At 34.8% G+C, this 25,235-nt stretch overlaps 1 protein-coding gene across 1 annotated transcript; it reads left to right on the top strand.

The window, feature by feature from the left end:
* Positions 1-18,589: 18,589 nt before the first annotated feature.
* On the top strand, positions 18,590-24,438 carry LOC144549562 (stilbene synthase 4-like). The gene is made up of 2 exons (XM_078298336.1): positions 18,590-18,847; positions 23,314-24,438. Exons 1-2 carry the CDS (start codon positions 18,685-18,687, stop codon positions 24,303-24,305), a joined length of 1,155 nt encoding a protein of 384 aa, XP_078154462.1. The 5' UTR covers positions 18,590-18,684; the 3' UTR covers positions 24,306-24,438.
* The last annotated feature ends 797 nt before the right edge of the window (positions 24,439-25,235 follow it).

The raw sequence follows: 25,235 nt of genomic DNA, 5'->3' as shown, positions 1-25,235 counted from the left end.
TATAAGAGAGAAGAGAGATCGCCTGTGAGAGAGGGTCGGGGTTTGGGGGGAGGGTTACTGCACTGGACGGATCCAGTTACTGGATAGCGAAATTTGATTGTTCCAGCGAAACTTGTTAGATCAGATCAATCCGATATGCACAAATCTTCAATCAGATCAGACGGTTTAAAACTTGATTGCTCCATGGCTCAGGAACAATCGATTTGATATTAGCCTATCTATATATATATATATATATATGATTTTAAATTTTAATTATCCGTATATGAATAGTAGATATATATTATAAAAAAAGAATTATGTTATTCACTATTGTAGAAAAACGTATATCCTATCCATATCCGTTTGATATATGATTCGTATCCGTATCCATTTAATATCTGATCCGTATATGTATTCAGAAAATAAAAGTGAGTACAGATATGATTTTACCACTAACCGATCCGTTTGCACCTCTAGTTGGAATTAAGTTAACTCAAAAATTTATTAGTTTGACTTGAAACATGAATTCAAACTATTCAAACCAATATATTATAGGAATGATGCATGCGTTTACATGCAAAATTTATATTTTTTTTCTAATTATTTTAGTACGAGTCAACTCATAAAAATAAAAAAATTTATTCATTAAGATTAACTTAAAAATGAGCAGGCATGGCTCGTTGTAGGCCTCAGCGGTAGGCATTGTTGTAAAACATCATATTCTTTCTTTTAATGCATACCACTGTCTGCCATGCAAGTTCTAAAAAAAAAATTAACTTAAAAAACTTCTATATTTGACCGCTTGACTTCATACTAAATAAATTCATAACATTATAAATTGTGTATGTAAATACACTACTCGTGAAGTAGATTGGTTTAAACTATTGAAATTCGTCATTTGAAGTAGATTTGATATGTTTTTCAGTCGATGGTATTTAAGCTGAAATATTATGATGTCACGGTAACCAGACAATTGATCTTTGTAATTTCGACTCTAACACAGATTATATTTAATCATGCTACTAATTCCTCCCCTAATTCAAAGGGCAATCTCTCCCAATCATCTAGAGAAGAAATTAGAAAAACTAGAAAGAGTATAGCCTGATGCCAAATATCCCACCTCATAAAATCATATTTGGATTGTACTTTAACCATATTATCTGTACTTGAGTTGTTATATTATCTATATTAACTGTACATGAGCTGTTAGACAATCCTCATATATGGTCGAAAATAACATTGATCATTATTTTCTTTAGTATTTCAAAACCATACGCGAAACCTCTCAGCAAGATATGTATATCACCTCTATATATAGTAACAATAAATTGAAGGACCAATCCGCAATTAAGGACTCTTTTAAGTAGGATTGTACAACACATTGGATCGAAATAAATTAGTTAACTTAATTCCAACTAGAGGCGCAAACGGATCGGATAGTGGTAAAATCATATCTGTACTCGTTTTTATTTTCTGAATACGGATACGGATCAGATATTAAATGGATACGGATACGAATCAGATATTAAACGAATATGGATAGGATGTACGTTTTTCTACAACAGTGAATAACATAATTCTTTTTTATAATATATATCTACTATTCAGATATGGATAATTAAAATTTAAAATCATATATGTATCCGTATCTGTATCCGCACGGATATTCGAATATTGGATATGCGTATTTAATTTTTGAATACAGATCCGGATATGGTCAGATAATTAATATCCGATCTGTTTGCACCCCTACTTCCAATACTGTCCTCTAAAATTCGTTCCCGATGCATTCTGAACCAATATTGTTCTTTTTTTTTTAAGGCTTCGTCGATACTTCTATCGAATCCTTTCATGACTCTTCATTATGTGTTTTCTCTTTTATCAAAATTCTTTTTCTCTTCACATTCATATCTTGAAAAAAGTTCTACAATTAATCTGAATTTTTATTTTTAGAAGATCTTTATAGATCAATAAATAATATTTAAAAAATGTAGTTACCCTATAGAAGTCTAGACAATTATATGCTCATTAATTAACATAAACACCTATCACTACTACAAATTAAAGAAACATTAATCACACATGGCACATTGTACACGGTTCCGAGCCATTTTCAATAAAACAGTGTGTAAATTAAGATGGATGCACTGGTGCAAAAATAATCTCAAACCATACACAAACAGTCAATAAAAATGGAAACTTGGTCTGAAAGGTCTCAACATTTATATATGGTTTCTTATGAAATTGTTGAATTAAATGATTTATCAAATGAAAACGAGTCGAATTATAGGAAAATTTGTTTGCTAAAAGGAAAAAAAAAAGGCAGGTGGATAAATAGAGATGTAATTAGTTAAAAATGGCTTACAATGCTGGAGAGAGAGGGGTGTGTATATTCACCTCATGTGCAGTTGGCAGTTGGCAGTTGGCACGGTGCCACCCTTATTTAGGTTTTATTTATGATATTGATACTGTTTCCTGATAGAAACTTCTATTTTTAACGTCTTTATTTTTTAGATCTGATATAGTTGGATTGTATTAACCCTATATATATATTAATTAGTACTATATCACCATTGGAAAAAATAGAATCAGGATCGGTTATATACAGATATCAGTATCGGTTCACAATCGATCCTGATCAGGGCGATACAGATACCAAACAAATCTGTATCGGTTGTTACAACCGATCCTAATAGTTACTATCTGCATCGGTTGTACTTAACAACCGATACAGATGTATATTGTAAATTAGATTTTTTAAAATTCAGAAAAAAAATTATCAGGATCGGTTGTACTGTACAACCGATCCAGATGTATATTTCAAATTAGATTTTTTTAAATTCAGAAAATAACTATCAGGATCGGTTCTTACGTAAGAACCGATCCTGTTTTTTTTTTAAATTCAGAAAATAACTATCAGGAACGGTTCTTACGTAAGAACCGATCCTGATAATTTATTGAATTTTTAAAAAATATTTTTTATTAAATGGCCAGCTTCCATATTTATTTAGCTGGCCAAAATTTCAAATTATCACAAATCCTAAATTATCAATAAAACACATCCTAAATTAATTTTCAATAAAACACATCCTAAATTAATTATCAATAAAACACATCCTAAATTAATTATATATCATACACATCCTAACTTATTACAAAAAATTCATGTTTCTAACTTCTTCTCGACTTAATTTCTTTCAGCAAAACTTGGGCCCACATTTGGCGAAAGTCGGCCAAGCGTTGTATCGTATATTTAGCGGGAATATCCTGCATTTTTAGAATTTGTGAAGAGCATATATATACAATTAAATTGTGTATTTTATTATATTTGAAGCAACAATGCTTATTTTTGAAAAATTTATAAATGCGTATAAACCTTCAATTGCGGAAAAACATCGAGACAGTGCTTTATTATGTCTTGCATGAGCAACATGGTATAATATGCACATTCCCAGCCGGCTGGTTGTTGTGGGCACTATATAACAAGTTTCAAAAAAATAAAATGTTTGTATTACGAGCATACAAATGGCTTATATGTATATTCACAAATGTGTGCATCTAGGTCATTATAATCATATCGCAATAGGAACTATTACCTTGCAATCGTTAAGAACCGTTAAAGAAGCACCCATTTCCCTCATGAAGACGTTGTTGAAATATGAAAACATTGAACAATCAGTACTTACGAAACATTTTTGAAATGATAATATAATAATAAAATCATTAGTATTCTAAACAAAACGTAAAATTTAGGAAAGACACTTACTCCTCGATAGCAGCACTGATCATCATCATTCTTTTAGACTTCTTATCGGAATCGTACACGTACAATGAACGTTCTCTTGGCATAAGCACGACCAATATCCAATGATTTCTACATTTTAGGTTTGTAGCATGTCATATTATTCAATTTATATGAATTGAAAGAAATATAATAAAATTAGAATATATATATATATATAACACTAACATCTGATGGTATGGTATGAAGATTAATCTCTTGTCCCGATTTTCTCGGAGTGCTTTCCCTATGTATTGAAGAACACGTCCTCGGTCATCATTCAACAGGGTGGCATTCGTTTGATTGGGGTCCATGAAACCAACCTGCTCATCGGGATATTCCTCCTTGAGGTATTTGTGCCAATACCTACAAAATAAAGACACAAAGGTGATCTCAATTTTGTGAAATTTGAATTACAAGTACTAAAATTCTGCAATTATTACAAATATTAACTCACAGCATCCAGATCTGAACAACTGGACAGTGAGCCACTCCCGTGGTGTAAGCAAGGCCGCATAATCATCTGCATAGACGCGTATGGAGTCATCTGAACATAAAAGATCAGCTGGGGAATCGATTTCGATTGGACTGCCATCTAGCTCCAAAAACCAATCACGAATATGCTTGAATGTCTGTCTCAGCTTGTCAAAATTGATACCATCAAATGCCTTGCAGTGACTCGTTGCTTTCGGACATCCAGGAATAATCAATTCTTTGCCTGGTTCCTGTAAAATTTCATAATAAATTGAAGTAAAATCCAAAATCATCTATAACTCTATCACATAGATACTAATTCGGAAGTATAAGAACTTGTAATAATAATATACCTCATCTGAACCTATCACTATCATGGACATCGACCATACAGTGAAACTGCCGAGGGCATCCTTTAGGGTTTCCTGCTCGCCATTTGGTACAGGTAATGGGTGCTCTATGAAGTCCGCATCGAAAATACCATCCACCATTACTCTTGCATGGTCGAGCGGCAGCGGCCTGCCGTGAATTGTTCCACCGGGTGCAACTGGAACATGAATTGTCCCCACGGCTACTTGAACAGTGTTCTCATTGACAACTGCCTAAAGTTTGCAGCTTAGTTCTGCCTCCTGTTCAGATATATGTATTTACTCGAATAAACTAAAACGTATGAACACTAGAACATGTAATGGAAAATAAATTGTGAAATCTGAATATTATTGAATTTGAATTTGCATTACCTCAGTATACCCGGAAAGATCTGCAATTGGTTTGACTGACTGGCTGCTGCTCTGAAGGACTGTTGGGGTAAACGTCTGAACTTGTTGGCCCATTGACTGCTGAAGCAAAAGTGCAAGTTCAGACTTCATTTTTTCCCTCATTTTTGCTTGTAGTCTTAACTCTATTTCTCTTACTTTCTCCTCCATTTCTTCCCTCAGTTCTTCCCTCATTTTTTCTTCGAAACTCGAGGGAGTGGAGCGCGTCTCCTCCTTATTGAGCTCTTCTCGTATGTTTTTCTGATAGGAACCAAACCTCCCACTCCTCTCACCCTCCCAGGATGTTCCGGATTTGGCAGAGATTTTCCGAGAACATCGTCGTATCGTTTGACGGCCAACAAGCCTTGTTTCAGAGCCGCCTCTTGTTCTTCCTGGAATGACAACATGTTATAAACTAATAAATTAAAGTTGAGGTTTCAATGAATGACAATATCTAAAATTTTCACAATTTTCTCGATGACCGGTACGTATGTTTCTGGATAAAAGCGTTCCTTGGTCTCCTTATCGAGCTTTTGTCTTCCTAGTCTCCAGGTGACGTGCCTATGCTCAATTGACATATCAAGGACCTCTTCTAGTTTCAATGCACTTGTTGAGCCTTGGGAAGACGGATCACTAGATGCTTTCTCGTCTGCAATCGTCTACATAGCATCTGTAAGCCTACTCCGAAAACCCTCGCCCATGTAACCTCTAGATCCTAAGAAATGCCGATACTCGTTTTTGGCCTGATTCTCCTTTCCAATCTTGCTGGCAGTCTACAATTAATATGTCAAGACAGTCATTGTAGGCCTTAATTATAAGAGAATTTGAATTCTTACTTAGAGATAAGGTAGGTGATCCGCAGAAATAAACATACCTCAAACTCCTCCGTCTCTCGATACTTGACAAATACCTCCCAGTCTTTTTCTTCCATATTTTGCTTGGCAAAATCGGGCGTCTCACCCGCGCGCCACACTTTAGTCATGTCGGTTCGCCACTTCCGGTGACAAGTAGCCATTTTCTGATAATAATAGTTCCTCACTTTTTCGTCATCTTTTATACCCCAGTTCAGCTGCCAAACAAATAGAGATCAAAATTTAGATTTAGTTAATATCAAATAAAAGCTTGTGAACTTAGTACTACGTTATTTACCTTCAGTGTTTCCCATATTTTCAGCTTGTTCTCTTCTGGAACATCTTTCCAGAATTGGAAACTTATAGGAATATTCCTTCTCACCAATATACCGAATTCCGTTGGAAAAGACGTTGTATCCTTAGTAACAACCGGCCTGTGAAACTTGTCAAGTTCTAGCTTTTTCCCTTTCTCGTTAAACTTCTCCTTAATTGCATTAGGCCCTCTTCCTCGTTTCTTAGCCAAGGCTGTCTCACTATTGCTTTCCATATCTGAATTTGCAAATAGGTTAACAATATAACAAGTATCAAAATTTGCAATTTCTAACAATTTCTAAACTAATTAACCCGACAATTATAACAAGTATAACATAAATCCATAAATCCAAATTATAACAAGTATCACAATTTCTAAATTAATTAAAACTAATTAACAATATAACAAGTTTCACATAAATCCAAACCAATTATTTTGGTTTGGTAACTAAACCAATTATTAACCCAAATTAATCTAAACTAATTAACCCGACAAATTAATCTGAAATTCTAAACAATTTCTAAACAATGTTTTAATCCAAAATTCTAATTAGCAACAACAATTTTGTAATCCGAAATTTCCTAAACAATTCATAAACAATAATTTTATAAATAGAAATTCTAATTAGCAACAAGAATTTTCTAAACAATTTCTAATCCGAAATTGTAAACAATTTCTAAACATTTCTAAACAATTTGAAGAATTAATCTAACAAACGGTACCCGAATTAATTATTTACCCTTGTTAACCTAATCCGAATTGGTACCCGAATTAAATTCGGTTTGGTACCCGAATTAATTATTTACCCTTATTGGTACCCGAATTAAATTGGTACCCTTATTAATCTAAATTGGTACCCGAATTAATTGTTTACCCTTATTAATCTAAATTAATTAACCCGACAAATTAATCTAAATTAATCTAACAATTAATTTCTAAACAATCTCACAATTTGCATATCAACCCCTAAACATTTAAAATTTCGCACAATCGCACAAAATCAGCACAAAATACACACAAAATCAGCACAAAATCAGTCCAAATTTTGCATAATGGTCCCTGTTAGTTCAAAGTCTGGTATACACACAATAATTTCACACATTGCATAATGGTTTAGAGAAGGAGACTTACCCGAGTTTGAGAGGGAGAGACGGAGCCGAAGGTAGGCAGAGCACGGCTAGGAATCGGTTTTGATAGGTCACGGCTAGGTCACGGAGGAGGAGAGATCGAAAGAAATGAGTTTGAGAGAGAGGGTTTGGAGAGGTAGCGTGGAGAGGGAGCGCGGCTAGGCGGAGCACGGCTAGGTCACGGAGGGTTTGGAGAGGGTTTTGAGGTTTTGCGTTTTTTTGAAAACTTAGTAAGTTATAAAGAATATAGGCGCCGTTTGGAGAGGGAGCACTATCAGGATCGGTTCCTAGCTTAAGAACCGATCCTGATAGTTATCTGTATCGGTTCTTAAGCTAGGAACCGATCCTGTTGTTATATTTATTTAAAATAATACATATTGTTATCAGGATCGGTTCCTAGCTTAAGAACCGATCCTGATAGTGTTTGGTTATTGTGTGGATGTTTTATATTTTTGTATGTGTATGTTATTTTAAAAAATAAAAAAAAGGATGTTTATGTGTTGTTTTATATTTTGTATGTGTATGTTATTTTAAAAAATAAAAAAAGGATGTTCATGTGTATGATATTTTATAAATAAACTTGAAAATTATTTTGAAAAATTCTTTAGTATAATTATTAGTTTAAAAATTACTTTAGTACAGAAGCTATTTTAAAACTATTAAATTGTATTAACTTAATACCTTGAAAATTACTTATAAAATGAAATAAAATAAGGTACTAAAATAATAACATTAAAAATTTAAAAATAAGCTAATAAATTACATATAACATGAAAAAAATAAGCTACAATAAGTGTTGAAGAATGACTTGCATGCTTCCCATCGTCGGGTGTTTCAATGCATTCTGAAGAAAAAAACCCGTACCTTTTTGTCAGCAATATTAAAGATTATTAACTCACATTTTTATATTTTTTGACATACCAATATTAAATGTATGACATACCAATATTATGACTTGCCAATGGAAACTTCTTCAACCCATTCTCCTTCATCATGATCGATGCGCATGTGACCTGTTTCATTATCCTCAGCGCCCGGTAGAGATGCCATGCCAGTAGAAAACGGTGGTATCTCATCAAAATAATCGTACGCTTCTTCGTCTTCCACATTATCAATCCCGATTATACGTCTTTTACCAGAGAGGACAACATGTCTTGAACGATCGGCGGGATCAGTTACGTAGAACACTTGCGTGGCTTGTCTTGCAAGTATAAATGGATCATCCTTATATCCAGCTTTACTGAAATCCACCATAATAAAACCATCTTCGTCGACTTTAACTCCCCTACGGTTATCGACCCATTTACACATAAATAACGGGATATTAAATCTTCTGTAATCGAGCTCCCAAATTTCTTCAATAAACCCGTAATATGACATCGATGCATGCGATGGTCCGGCACCTTTAGGATCTGACAAATCACTCGAAACAGCTACTAACGTCACTCCACTGTTTTGCACGGTACTCTTTGCATCTTGATTTCTTGTGTAAAATGTGTACCCGTTGATGTCATATCCTTGGAAGGTCCTCACGACATGGACTGGACCAAGAGCCAACAATTTGACAATTTCTTTAATGTTTTCTCCCTCCGGAGCTTGCATGACTCTACGTGTAAACCATCTTTCAAATGTTTTATTGTGTTCGCCGATTAACCACTTGTCAGATTTCTTAGGATTCTGTTGCCGCAAGAGTGTCATATGCTCGTCCCAAAAAGGATGAACGTCAGTGAGGTGTTGCAAAACATGAAAATGTGCTAGTGACATTGTTGTACTATCAGGCACAAATAATTTCGCACCGATTGTGCCTACCCCGTGAAGTCTACCCTCGTGCCGAGATTTAGGGATGCCGATGGCTTTGACATCATCCATATAATTAGTACAAAACTCAATAACCTCTTCGGCAGTGTAAGCTCTTACGATGCTGCCCTCAGGACGATATCGGTTCCTGACATATCCCTTTAACAATCCCATGTATCTCTCGAACGGATACATGTACCGCAAGAAAACAGGTCCACAGATCTTAATTTCTCTAATTAGGTGAACGATTAAATGAACCATGATGTCAAAAAAAGACGGCGAAAAATACATTTCAAGATGACAAAGAGTGACAACAACCTCCTTATGCAGAGCATCTAGCGTATCAGGATCATTTACTTTGCAACAGATGGCGTTAAAGAAAAAACAAAGCTTCGTAATGGTCTGCCTAACACACTTTGGCAATATGCCCCGAATTGCAACAGGAAGAAGCTGTGTCATTAAAACATGACAGTCGTGAGACTTCATTCCTGTCAATTTTAAATCATCCAGTGAAACTAGGTTTTTAAAATTCGAAGAATATCCAGATGGAACTTTGACACCATGAAGGCATTCCAGTAAGCTTTTTTTCTCTGCTTTTGATATCATATGCATTGCGGGCTTTAGATATGTACAAGTTTTTTCTTTTTCTCTTTCCTTCTCTGCTGGTTGTAGATCTGGCCTTATGTTCAAGAATTGCATGTCTTTCCGAGCATTGATACCGTCCTTAGTTTTACCCGGAATATTCAATAATGTTCCAACTATGCTATCACACACATTTTTAACCACATGAATCACATCGAGACAGTGTCGAACCTCTAAGTGCTCCCAGTATGGTAAATCCCAGAATATTGACCTCTTCTTCCAACATATTTTCAGAGCCCCTTTCTTTCTCACCACCTTCTTTTTAAATTTACCCAATTGAACTTTCAAATCTTTCACTCGCGAATAAACTTGCTTACCGGTCAACGGATAATTTGTTTTGGTATTCTCGGTCTTTCCATTGAATTCTTTTTTTCTCTTTCGGTGTGCGTGGTTGGCAGGAAGAAATCTACGATGACCCATGTACACATTTTTAGAGGAGTTGGGTAGCCACACATCGACTGTATCATCCAGGCAAACAGGGCACGCTTTCTCTCCTTTGACACTATAACCCGACAAATTTCCATAAGCCGAAAAATCATTAATGGTGCAGAAAAGCATGGTCCGTAAAGTGAATTTCTCCTTGCTGTATGCATCAAATATTTGCACTCCGGGTTGCCATAATTCCTTTAAATCCTCAATCAATGGCGCTAGATACACATCTATGTCGTTCCCGGGCTGTTTGGGTCCTGATATGAGGAAGGTCAACATGATTTATTTGCGCTTCATACATAACCAAGGCGGAAGATTATAAATGCACAATAGAACCGTCCAACTGCTATGCTTGCTGCTCATGCTACTGTGCGGATTTATTCCATCTGCACTCAGCCCAAACTTTAGATTTCTAGGGTCACGTCCGAATTCAGAAAACTCTCTGTCAATATTCCTCCACTGAGGAGAATCAGCGGGGTGCCGTAATTTCCCGTCTTTCTTCTGATTTTCGGCATGCCAACGCACTAATTTCGCATCTTTAGCATTTGAGAACAAACGTTTGAATCTCGGTTTTACGGGGAGGTACCACAATGCTTTTGCAGGAGGTCCTTTATTCGGTTTACAATCATCACTTTTATCACTGGCAATCTTCTTTGGTTTGTAACGTGATGCACCACATTTTGGACACTCGTGAAGGTCTTCATACTCATTTCGATATAATATACAATCATTTGGGCACGCGTGTATTCTTTGAACTTCCAAATCCACTGGGCACAATATTTTCTTTGCTTCGTAAACATTGGGTGGTATCTCGTTTCCTTCCAGAAGCATTTCTTTTAAAGTTTGTAATAGCTCAGTAAAACTTCTATCACTCCAACCGTTAGATGCTTTAAGGTTATACAATTTTAATACACCTTTCAATTTTGAAAATTTAGAACAACCAGGATACAATTCCTTATTAGAATCTTCGTACAAATTCTCAAACAAACAATACTGCTTATCATTATCAAAATCCTCTTCTATATCACGTAACATTTGATCAAAATTATCACATTTATCTACCACTATATCATCATTTTCTTCGGTATGATACTCTTGTTGCTCAGTACGAGTACCTACGTCGGTTTCCAATCCCCGTAAGTCATTCCCCTCATCTCCAACGGTATGGTATTCCTGATACTCAGTACCAGTACCTATGTCGGTTGGAAAACTCTCACCATGCCATATCCAACACTTATATCCTTGCTTGAATCCACGACGGATTAAATGGCTCCTCACTTGGTTCGGGTTGGAAATTTTTTGACCATTGTTACAATCACGACAAGGACACGACATCATTGTACTCCCCTTATTCGCCATATCTTCCATAGCAACTCTGATAAATTCCTCGACACCTGTCGTATATTCATCCGATAGACGTGATGTTTCATACATCCAACTGCGGTCCATCTGCAATTATAGTAGAACACAATTAATTTAGAACAAGCTTGGGGTACTAAATTCTATTCACAGTAAGGCTTACATGGGGCCTGGTTACCATCCTATCCCACTCTTTGAATACTTCGTCTCAGTAGTGACCACGTGTTAGTCGTGTTTTAGTATTTAAGAAAATTTCGGCAGCATTTCCCCTTAGTTCCCCGAGTATTCGGGGAACTAATAAGGAGAAATGCTGCTGAAATTTTCTTAAATACTAAAACACGACTAACAAGTGGTCACATCCTAATTGAGACAAAGTATTCAAAGAGCAGTCCCAAAACGGGGACTATTCAAAATTAATCCATAATGGATTAATTTTGAACGGGTATCATGACCTAAAGGCATTAATCATGCGGTTTTGGCTCTTAAGACAATACTCTAGCTACATACTTACTACAAATCTATTTAGTCTAGCTATCGAAATACACATTTATGCACAAAACTAATTAAACATGAGTTTTATGTTGTACTTACAACTTTTTTAGATGCCGTACCGAGTGAGATGAAGATCGCTGCACCAAATCTCTCAATAATAGCCAAACTACAAAATTAAACCATCAGAACCTAAATAAGAGATGTATATATATATAACATGGGCTTGGCTACGGTGCTATATATGGGTTGCATAGAGGCCTCCCGTGCTACGGCTCAATATTTGAGTTTTCAAAATCCTAACGGTCGATCCGAACCGTTCATCTTGTTCTCCATATTAATATGTGTTTGGAGACCAAATTTTACATTTTTTGGAAATTTTTTACTATTTTTTTAGATTTATTGAAAATCGCTGTTTTTCAGACAAATCTGGACCATAAAAAAATAGTAAACAATTTCCAAAAAATGTAAAATTTGGTCTCCAAACACATATTAATATGGAGAACAAGATGAATGGTTCGGATCGACCATTAGTATTTTGAAAACTCAAATATTGAGCTGTAGCACGGGAGCCTAGCCTCTATGCAACCCATAGCATATTAGCCAAATCCTATATAACATATATATGATGCATGCTAGGGTATATATGGGTATATATCAAAAGCTCATATATAGCATGCATGTGCAAATATAGTTATATCAAAAGTTAATATATATCATGAATTTGCTCATCTAGCTTCACATATAAAGAAAAACTTAAAATATAAAAATGTATTAAAACCTAAAAGATAGATTAGGGTTTATAAAATGAGCCGAATTAGAGCCTAAATTGTGCTAGATCTAACATCAAACTTGAGAAAAGAGATGATTAATCAATTAATGAACCTGAGAAAAGAAGAGTGAGATAGCTGATCAATGCCCAGTAATATAGCTGCTGCGCCAAGCAATGGCGGAGGAAGAAAGAAAAATGATTCTGTGAAGAATCAGACTTTGAGATGAAGCTAAATATGCATTATCAGGATCGGTTCTAAGCTTATAACCGATCCTGATAGTATCTGGATCGGTTATAAGCTTAGAACCGATCCTAATACTTGATAATTAGGATCGGTGCTTAGCTTAGAACCGATCCAGATAGTATTAGGATCGGTTCTAAGCTAAGAACCGATCCAATTAGTTCAGGTATTGTGCTTTCATTAGCTTTTAGTATCGGTTTTAGTGATAGAACCGATCCAGATAGGTATTAGTATCGGTTGGTTCGTACACCCGATCCAGATAAGCCGATCCTGATTCCTGTTTTTCCACTAGTGTATAGATACTGTTCGGTAACCGGGTGCGGTGTATTTTCATATTTGGTGGGTCACAACAAATTAAAAAACATACTCATCAATTGCGTGTGCTTATGGAATCTGAAAACACAATAAGCTTTTGGGAAATAATTCTGTTGTGATTCTAAAGGGATCGCAGGAATCAGTACTTAACCAAAGTTTTTGCTGCCGGCGGGTAAAAAGACAGGCACTTTTCGCGAGGGTAAAAAGTAACTTTTCACGACGGAGTACCGTTATAAACGTGTTTTTTCTATTAGTGACGGTACTTTTCGCAACAGAGTACCGTCATAAATGTACTTTTTCTCTCGCGAAAAGTGCCAGTCTTTTGTACACGGTTAAAGTAACTGTATACAATAACAAAGGTTACATATATGGTCTCTACAAGGCTTCTGTATATAGATATGGACACCATATAACCATGTTTAATTTTTTTTTATTCTATTTCTACAAGGGTTACATATAAGAAATAGGCTTTACCCGTACCCTTAACTGTTTAGATAATGTAAAAAAATCTTTATCCATACCCGTACTTGATAAGTTCACGAAAAAAATCTTACTCATCGGATATGGTATCGGTCGGGTAAACAGATAAAAACTATTAGGATCGGTTGTTTGTTAGAACCGATCCTGATAGTATCAGGATTGGTTTTTATAAATAACCGATCATAATTAATGAACTATTAGGATCGGTTGTCTATAAAAGCCGATCCTGATACTATCAGGATCGGTTCTAACAAATAACCGATTCTAATAGTTCATAAATTAGGATCGGTTGACCATAAAACCCGATCTGAATAGTTTTTAGGATTGGATTTTTTAAGAAAACCGATCCAGATAGGTATTAGGATCAGTTGTTTCATATAGCCGATCCAGATAGGCCGATCCTAATTCTAGTTTTTCCACTAGTGCATTGAGACTCCTACCCATGCTTATTAATATTAGTTTACCCATACTCTACCCTTATTCATTAAAATAAGGGATAAAGATACCAATAATGGTAATTAGTGAATAAATTGATAGCATATAAAACAAATCCAATTTTTTTTAGAAATGTGTTTGGAGACCAAATTTTACATTTTTTTGAAACTTTGCACTATTTTTTTGGATTTTTAAAATCACTGTTTTCAAAATATGAAAACAGTGATTTTAGAAAATAAAAAAAATAGTAAAGAATTTTTAAAAAATATAAAATTTGGTGTTCAAGCACATTTAAAAAAATATATAAAATTTGTCAAATCAACTATTTTAACTTCGAAATCACAAAAACTCACTTGGTATAACGACAGTGCTCCATGCTAACGTTAGTATATATATTAGCCAACCACTCTCTCTCTCTCTCTCTCTATATATATATATATAGAGAGAGAGAGAGGGGTATATATATAGAGAGAGTGACTAATGTGCATTCGTATGCATATGGCCCAATATGCATACAGTCCAAATTTGAAATTTTAAAATCCAAAACGTCGGTCCGAACCGTTCATCTTGTTCTCCATATTAATATGTGCTTAGAGACCAAATTTTACATTTTTCTAAATTTTTTTACTATTTATTAAGCCACTTTGAAAATTGCTGATCCAACGGTGGTTGCTGATTTTATTGTTTTGTTAAGCCGCCGTTGGATCAACAATTTTTAAAGTGCTTTAATAAATAGTAAAAAATTTCAGAAAAATGCAAAATTTGGTCTCCAAGCACATATTAATATGGAGAACAAGATGAACGGTTCAGATCGACGTTTTGGATTTTGAAATTTCAAATTTTGACTGTATGCATGTCGGGCCATATGCATACGAATGCACATTAGTCACTCTCTCTCTCTCTCTCTCTATATATATCTCTATTCTATTATTAAGCACGTTGGGTGTCCGATCCGCCAACGGCTACGATTGAGAGATGAAACTTCGGATTTGATCTCAACTCTCCAATTACATATTTTGTCTTCTTTTGATTAAATGCATCTGTTTTATGTATAGAAGTCTAAATTTAGTTAAAAACATACCCACCACATATGCTGCCACACGATACGTTACAATTAAAATTGAATAAATTCTGAAATTTAGCGATATATTTATCCGTTTCCTTTTTTTTTGTTTCCATATTTCTCCTCTTCAATTGAGAAGACTCCATGCCACCTTCCATTTTCTTATTTATTATTTCCTTACTTCTTCGTTTCTATATGGATCACAATGGAAATCATTTTTTTTTAATTCCTTATTTCTCTTTCTTTATTTCTATACATATTGGTGTGAGCAATTTAGAATATATTTCCGATATAGAATATATCAATGTGTGTGTGTGTGTGTGTTCTAAATTGGAAACAAAGAAGAATATAAATTGGAGCGTGTGTGTGAATATATATTTTTCTTATAATATGTGTGTGTGTATATATCCTATACATACACACGATAACATTTTTTATTTATGTTTTTTGATATCATATTATATGTTGATATTGAATTGTTGTATGATATTTGATATTAGATTCGAATCGAGTTATTATTTGATATCATTGGTACTTCAAAATAAAAAATCATCACATCATCAAATTGTTATCAGAGATCACGATTAAAGTTAATTAAAAATACATAATCATATAAATTTTCTATTAACATGTGTTTTAATTTTTAGATAATTATTATTTTCATTGATATATTTATTTCTTATAATGTCCCCGTTGCAACGCACGGGTATGATACTAGTATATATATATATATAGAGAGAGAGAGAGAGAAGGGTATATATATAGAGAGAGAGAGAGGCAAATATCAAAACATTTGTTTCTGAATCTTAGAACAAATGTTTCGGTTTTTATATTTTTAAAGTCCAAACAGTTTAAAAGTACATTTCAATCTATATTAGTCTGTCTTTGGAGACCAAATTTTACATTTTTTGGACTTTTTTATAATTTATTAAGCCAATTTTAAAATCATTGTTTTAATTAACTAGAATTTTTTACTGTTTATTAAAATTAGCGATTTTAAAACTAGCTTATAGTAAAAAAAAATTCAAAAAATATAAAATTTGGTCTCCAAGTACATTTTAATATAGAGATCACATCCAACGGTTTGGATCGACTGTTTGAATTTTCCAAATCCGAAAATCAATTGGTATCATAAGGATTTGGAACAAACGTTTTGATATTAGCCGGACGAAGATCGATACAAGCACTACAGCAGAAATCTTTTTCTGCGACCGTTATCAGCGACCGGCGCTTCTGCCGGTCGCAGATAGTTGTTTCCCCCCCAAAAAAAATCAAAAACAAAAAAACAAATGCGACGATGACTATCTGCGACCGTATCTGCGACCGGCGAAGGCACCGGTCGCAGAAAGTATTTTTTTTCTTATTCCAAATGCGCGCCAGACCTTCCTCCCTCGCGCGAAACCCTAACCCGATCCGATCGTTTTTTTAGCCGCTCTCTCTCTCCCGTTCTCTCGCTGTACTCTCCTCCCTCGTTGCGCCACTAGCTCGCTAGACGGAGCGGTCACACCACCGCCAGCCACAGCCCCCTTTCCTTCCTCTCTGCGCTAGCACGACCATCGCCCGACTGATCGAGGAAGGTCTAAGGAAGAGCCAGCAGGTCCGTCACATCACTGTCTCTTCTCCAGGTATTTCACTGATTTTTATTGAATTTTGATTCGATTTTCTGAAATGCACTGAATTGAATTGTATTTTATGAAATTCACTAATCAATTGCTAATTTGGTACTTTTTGATTTAGGATTAATTTCGGATGAATTTGGGGCATAATTTAGGGTAATGGCTGATTTGGTACTCAATAATTTAGGGTAATGGCTGAGTTATATGTATCTACAAGTAATGAACACCAATTCGGTTTGGTGGTCAGTCTCATTTCTTGTATAAAAAATATACGAAATAAATATCAAAATTGAAGCTATCAAGTAGATTTCTTAGGAGTTGGGGTTCAAACCCTATGCACACCATCCATCAATGGATGGATTTGAGCATAGAGAATTGAGTCTCTATTTTATATATTATGTTACAAGTTGGAAGAGAGGTGGTATGATCCTACCATGCACACTAGCTCTCAACAAAGCTTAAAAGGAAGATATCTTTGGATTATGCTTTGTTTTTTCTTGAGAATTTAGATGTTTCCTACTAATGATTCATTGTCTAAACTTCCATTGTTGCAATTTCAGTCGAGCCAAATACAAACATAAAATCTCTCACTTGTCAAGACGAGGTATGCTATGCTTCACTTTTAATTTATATTCTTTCAATCCTAATTTATATCCTAAAAGTATCATGTATCGACAGAGGTGACTGTTGCTGCCCTTTTTGCATTTGTATAACAATTTAAAGGTACAATTGAGAGTTACAAGAAGGCTTATAGCAATGATATTGGTCATGCAAACTCTTCCAATGAACTCACTGCACAGGTAATTAAACCATCTTATACTGAATTATTAATATGCATAAATTGTTTGGTATCCAAGAAATGCCCTCTATGAGAAAACAGACAAATCAGAGGGCATAGGCCATGTTTCTGTCAAATCCAAGTTCACAAACAGAAAGAAGACTCTTTTTCATGCAGTTTAGACCCAAATTTTGTATTATTTGGATTTTTATACTATTTTCTATGAATTTTTAAATCTCAGCTTTTCAATTTGCTTGATATATTTATAAAGAAAGGTCCATAAAGGAAGGCTCGGATCGCGAATCCGACGGTCGGATCGGGCTCGAAAGAAAGTTAGCTTGGATTTTGGGCTGTGGAGCTCCTGTCAAAATTTCAGCTCGATCCGACAGACGGATCAAAAGTTACGCCCCTTTTCGTGAAGCATGCACAAAAAAAATGCTGATATAAGTATCAGCGACCGGTATTTAGGTATCAGAGACCGGTTACACCAGTCTCTGATAGCTTTTCATGACGTCAGTAAAATACAACTGCGACCAAAAAATTTGGTCGCAGAAAAAGTATCAGCGACCGGATGACGTCATTCAGCGACCGGTGACGTCATCAGGAGGGTATCTGCGACAATGCTTTCAGCGACCGGGGTATTAGCGACCGTTTTTCACTTCTTGCGACCGGATTGATTTTCTGCGACCGGCGCCAATACTTTCTGCGACCGGTTTTTCGGTCGCAGAAAGTGGGATTTTCTGTAGTGAAGAAAGATTGAGGGACTGATAAATGAGAACTCATATAATTATTCATTTTTTAATATATTTAATTTAGAAGCAACCAAAATGATGCTAACATTTACCAAACTAATTTCTCTATTTAAAGCTTTCCATATCCTCATCTTTCTTGCACAACTACAAAAAATTCTCTAGTATCTTAAACAGTTATAGCAACATATATAGCCAAATCATAAAGCTAACAAAAAAAGAGCTAGGTTCGGATCATGGATCTTGTGCACCAACGGTCTAAAGGTTTTGCTTACGTCCTTGCAGTAGGCACTGCAGTTCCACCCCAAAAGTTGTCTGCAGATTACATGAATGACCGTTACTTCAAAGTCAGCAACACAGAGCACCTAACTGAGCTCAAGAAAAAATTCGTCAAAATATGTAAGTGGTCCTTAAATTTATACTATGTTACTGGAATACTAATAATTTGTAGAAATGACATATCAATGAGAGCAATAAATTTTCATTATTATGCAGAGGATATCAAGGTAAATATTGAAGGATGTATCCATAGTAATAAATTTTATTTTAAAAATTAATGCGACTATTATGGAAGGAACAAAGTTGGCATCCATCTATGTGTATAAACATAGCGAATATGTCACTGCATTCTATTTTCTCACATTCAAAAAAGTACTGGGCTCACCACAGCTTATGAAAACGGATACTTCAATACAGACTTTGTACCTGTATCAAATACTGCACGATACAAGTCCGATACGTCAGCAATATGTATCAGATACGCCAGCTGGCGTATTGACTTATGTAGTGTATCCTTAATCTCTTGATACTCCTCTGAGGATAATCGAACCCAGAAACTGTGACATCATACCCATACTGCATTAACACTACGCCAGTATATATCTATTATATATAATGTATATGTAGCTATAATTTTGTCTTTTAATATTTAATTTATATAATACGAATTAAAAATATAATTAAAATACTAAAAAGTTGTACATATAATAAACATATCGTATCTTTAATTTTTGAAAATTATAGTATTGCCGTATTTGCATTGTATTTGCATCCACTACTACAAAAATGGTCATTGTACACTGCACATTGTACACGGATTTGACAATTTCATATAAAAATCGTGTAGAAATTATAATTTTTTGGAAGCCTGAAATTTCTGTGGAATCTCTACACCGATATTTATTGAAAAATCACTGTAGAAAGCCATGAGAGAGCTACACGGATGTTTATTAGGAAATATACATGGCTTATTATTTAAATAACAGTGTAGAAAGCCTTGAGAGAGCTACACAGATATTTAATTAAAGAACCGTGAAGAAAGGTAGGAATTGTGCACGGATGTTTGTTTAAATAAAAGTGTAGAAAGCTTATGAGAGTTACACGGACGTTTAATAAAGAGCCGTGTATAAAGGTAGAAATTGTACACGGTTTTATTTAGTTTAAATAACAGTGTAGAAAGTCTTGAGAGAGTTACATGTACGTTTAATAAAGAGCCGTGTAGAAAAGTTATTTTAGGGTTTTGATTATATAAAAGGCCTTCTCCTTCCAGCGCCGTTTTGATCAATTAATACTCTCTCTCTCTGTTGGTTTGATTTATGCACACAACGAGACCGAATCTGAGATATTTGAAGTTAATTTGTATCTCTCCTCTCTATCTTGCTAAGGTTAGTCATATATCTATATATTTCTCTTTTTTTCCTCTAATTTTCTGTTACTTATTATTGCTTACTTATCTTGCTAAGGTTACTTCTCTTATTTTTTGTGCCGAATTCTCATATTTGCACAAAGTGTTTTTTAGTTAAAAATAAATATATCATTTGTAATAGTTCTTTAGGTTTTTTGACTTATTACCGAACCAAAGTCAAAGTAGCTTCAACTTCATCTGCGGTGTGGATTTTCTTGCTTCAGAGAAAGAGATAGTGAAGTTGGTCTTGCTCGCTGGCTTCGAGTGTCCATACCTTCCTGTCGGTGGTACTTTTGAATAGGAATAGCGAACAACTTACTTTTAAGAGCGGCAGGAGTGGAATGACCATTTACTATAGCTAGTGAGGGTAAGAATTCGAAATAGTATTAGTCGGGGGAAGATGAGGACTTCGAGTTGTAAAGGAGAAGTCGAAATAGTTGAGTCAAAAGAAGATACTGAGAGATGCATCATTCCAGCATGCTTTTGTGAGATAAAATGCAACAAGAGGAATGTTGAAACGGTAGATCCGTTAATCAACAATTTGCTTGCCGTAGGAGAAAAAAATAAATATATTTGATGCCGAATTTCTTTTTCTGAGATATATTTATTTATTCCTTGTGCAGAATTTCTTGTGCCGAGATATATTTATTTTTGGTTAGAAATAAATATATCTCGGCAAGAAAATATTCTTTGATGCCGAATTCTCATCACAAAGAAAAAAGGAAAAAAAAATAATTTTCTTTGGTGCCGAATTCTCATCTCGGCGCAAGTAAAAAAAATTTGATTTTCTTGGTGCCGAATTCTCATCTCGGCACAAGAAAAAGAAAAAAAATTTGATTTTCTTGGTGCCGAATTCTCATCGATCTCGGCACAAGAAAGAGAAAAAAAAATGATTTTTTTAGTGTCGAGATGTAAAATTTGATTTTCTTGGTGCCAAGATGTAAAATTTGATTTTCTTGGTGCCGAATTCTCATCTTGGCACAAAAAAAAGAGAAAATTAGAAAAAAAATACAAATATTTAACTAAAGTCTGTGTACGAAGAGTTATAAAATAATAATATAAGAGAGCTACACGGATATTTAGTTAAAAGTCCGAGTAGAAATAGTAATCGTACACGGATATTTAATTCAAGTTCGTGTAGAAATAGTAATCGTATACGGATATTTAGCTAAAAGTCCATATAGAAAGAGGAATCGTACACGGTAGAAAATCCGTGTACACGGACATAAACAACAGTGTATTTATTTAAGGATTTCTACACCCTCACAATGTACACGGTAGAAAATCTGTGTAGCTCCTCTATTTATGTCTGTGTGCAATCTCTTATTCTGTAGTAGTGATCGTATCTGATATGATATCCATACCCATATGTATCTGTCATGACTCCGCCACCAGCTGAAGATCGCGACAAGAGAGGCACCTTCTCATCCATCCCTCGTCCTATCAACCTACATCACAAACAAAATAAACAAACATAAACAATATGGAGCTACCGGTTATTCAACAACGCGCTTCATTATAGTTTGCTTAATTAAACAACCATTCAAACAGGCTAGATTAATCCAAAAAAATTCACATCAAATTATGAATACATATTTAATCGGTAATAGCACCTGAGTCTGAGTTATCAATAAGACAAGTCACACAATATCTATATCATTTCATTTCACACAATCATATCATTTCACAATTTCTCAGAACACACAATCATATTATTTCACAAATCAAATTCGAACCTTAGACCTGCTATCTCGATAAATATGCATCATAATTAAAAACCCAATTCAAAATCCAATTCAACCAAATAAATCGAAAACACATATTCGAATAATTTGAAATCGAATATTAATTATTACCAAAATATTTACAAATGTTTCTTTCTCTATTCTCTCTCTCTCTCTTTTCCCTTCGGTTTTTCTTATATTCTTCTAATTTTACATAATGGTAGAAACATTAGAGATGATAAATAGTTATTAAAAAAGTGGGGAAATAGAGTGTTCAAACATGCATGGTGCCGCGTGGCTATAGTGCCACGTTGACATTTTTTATTTGTACTTTTACAATTCAACTTTTAAATTTTATAATATTATATATAAGTCTAAAATAAATAAAATCATATATATTAACGGGATGTTACAGTATCTATATATGTTCCATTTGTCTATTTTTATGTATGTTTACAGGTGCTTGCCTGATTAGTCAACTTAAATCCTTATGTGCATGTATAGTATCCTACCGTTTATTTATTTTGATGACGTTCTAATTATGATCAAATATCTTATTAATTATATTTTTGGCACGGACCGTCACAGATCGAATGTCAATCATGTTAAAATAAAATAACCAAACCAAAAAATGAAATCAATATATAATATTGATCTTAATGAAATCAATAAATTGGATTTTGTTATGAAAAATATATCATTTTATTATATATATATAATAGACAATATATAAAGTTGCACTGGATTCATAATTCGTTTGAAGAATTTTGTTTTCTTTTGATGGTTGACGTAAATTTGCCTTCAACAAATATGCTGATTAAAAAATAGAACAAAGTATAATTTGTACATAGCATAGAATACTCCCACACAACTATTCTAATCTACCTCTACCTAATTATGTACACATAGCTGTCCTATGCCAACCATTACTTATAATTACATTCTAACTGTTGTCTTACCACTTGATAATCTATAGAGCAGTGTCATTGATTAGGATAGACACCATTTTACGCTTATTAGAGAACAACCTTCTGTTCCTCTCTCTCTCCACAATGCCAATGCATGCACCCGCCACCCAAATCACGTTCCAACGTATTTTTTGTAGTTGTGTCAGGTTATGACTCGTTCTTATCCATGCCCCTCGTATAGAATTCCCCCCTTGCGGGGAGATATTGTGCTGCACTTGCAATCCTATCCAGAATCTTGATGCGAATGTGCAATCCCACATTCGTTTGTAGAAATTGTATTGAGTCAATATACAACTTTTAATAGAACAAGCAGTAAACAGGCATCATAACCATATCTATGGAGACTTCAATAAAAATAATTAAATAATTAAATAAGCATAAAAGAATAAAATATAATTAAACTGTCTGTCTACTGAAATAATCAATATATTTATTTTTTATATATCACTGATCTGAACAATCGTTTTCTGTTATGCGCATTTACTCCAGCCAAGGCGACCACAATTCAAAGCAAATACATTTATGCAACAGAAGAGATGCTGAAGGAGCACCCAAATATTGCAGCATGCATGGAACCATCTCTTGATGACCGACTTGACATTCTAGTAGAGGAAGTGCCCAAGCTGGGACAAAAGGCAGCTCTTGCAGCCATCAAGGAGTGGGGCCAGCCTGTTTCTAAGATCACCCACCTTATCGTTGCCACTAATAGCGGTGCTGACTGCCCCGGTGCTGATGCCAGACTCGTACATCTTCTTGGCCTGTCCCGAACTGTCAAGCGCTACATGCTTTACTACCAAGGATGTCATGCCGGTGCAACTACTCTACGTCTGGCCAAGGACCTTGCTGAGAACAACCGAGGTGCACGTGTACTTATCATCACTTCTGAGAACATCCTCCATGCATACCGTGGTCCTGATGAAACCTACTCTGATTTCCTTGTTTCCACAGCATTGTTTGCTGACGGTGCTGCTGCGGTTGTAGTCGGTGCTGATCCAGACTTGGAAGTTGAACGTCCACTGTATGAAATTGTGTCTGCAAGAGAGACACTAATTCCAAACACAATGGATGAGCTCGGGATGCAACTTCGCGAGGTAGGAAACCTTGTCATTTTGGCGCCTGCAATACCGAAGCACATATCTGCAAACATTGAAGGTTGTCTTATCGAAGCATTTTCGTCACTAGGCATTACAGATTGGAATTCCCTTTTCTGGATTTCTCATCCAGGGGGACCTGCAATATTGAATCAAGTAGAGGCAAAACTCAAGCTTGACAAGGATAAATTGCGCCTGTCAAGGAAGATCCTGAGTGAATATGGAAACATGTCTAGCCCGACAGTCCTGTTCGTTCTAGATGAGTTGCGCAAGGAATCGGTTAAGGAAGGAAAGTTAACCACCGGTGGAGGACTTGAATATGGGGTGCTTCTCGGCTTTGGACCCGGCCTTAGCATTGAGACCATTGTTCTACGTTCCGTTGCTATTTGACCTGACCAGCAAGATGATCATCTATATATTAAACGTATGAAACACTTGGTTTGCTTATCGCTTTGCTTGATTTGCTTTAATTGTGTAATATATGTTATTTGTGTTTATATTTCCTTAATGCAATGCATTGTAACTGAAGTGTGGTAATCAACATACATGGTTGTTATACTATGCATGTGCCCACACGTTAATTATGGTTGGGATTGATAGTATTACATACATTATTGTAATTTTCCAATATAAGAAAATTAACATGATACGTTATAAGTTATGAGCCCATCATTTTTTTTCTTTCTTAACAACTATCCTTTCTTTTTTTTTCAGTTTTTTAGTTCTGAAACCTTTTTGATTTCTAATAGAAAATTGAAATGACATGGATGCATTAAATAACTGAATAAAGTTGCAATCCAATTAATACACAATAATTTTAGTGCATCTACAATTCACGCATGTAACTAAGAAATTCCATCGGTCACCTACACTGATTGTTTTTAAACTTGCTAGGTGAAATTCCTTCGGTCACCTACACTGATTATTTTTAAACTGTCATTGTTGACAATCAACATTGACTGTTTATATAAATTGTTAGTGTTCAGAACTTACACTGATTGTTTTTTATCTATTAGTAAAGATATATATATATATATATATATATACATACACCTATACATACGGTGCCATCACTGACGTCTAAATAACAGTCGGTGTAGAGATATTTTAACAGTCAATAAAGAGATTTTTGGTACTAATATGAGGGTTTTGGAGGTGTTATAAGAAATCCAACTCCCTAGATTACTGATTCTAAATATATTATTATATGCGCTTACAGAAAAAGTAGAAGATACAGATATAATTTCAGCAGAGTCAGCAATCTAATACAAGAGAAAACCAAATTCGCTTGTTGTTTGACCAAATTTATATTATAAATAT

The sequence above is a fragment of the Carex rostrata genome, chromosome 35, assembly GCF_964058835.1.
Source record: "Carex rostrata chromosome 35, lpCarRost1.2, whole genome shotgun sequence".
NCBI classification, from domain to species: domain Eukaryota; kingdom Viridiplantae; phylum Streptophyta; class Magnoliopsida; order Poales; family Cyperaceae; genus Carex; species Carex rostrata.
This window is presented reverse-complemented; position numbering and strand designations above follow the sequence as displayed.

What these genes read in the sequence shown, in the direction of transcription:
- LOC144549562 (XM_078298336.1), top strand. Translation starts at nt 18,685, where the DNA reads ATGGATCTTGTGCACCAACGGTCTAAAGGTTTTGCTTACGTCCTTGCA. An exon ending in GAAAAAATTCGTCAAAATAT is followed by an intron (nt 18,848 to 23,313) that starts GTAAGTGGTCCT and finishes CATTTACTCCAG; the next exon opens with CCAAGGCGACCACAATTCAA.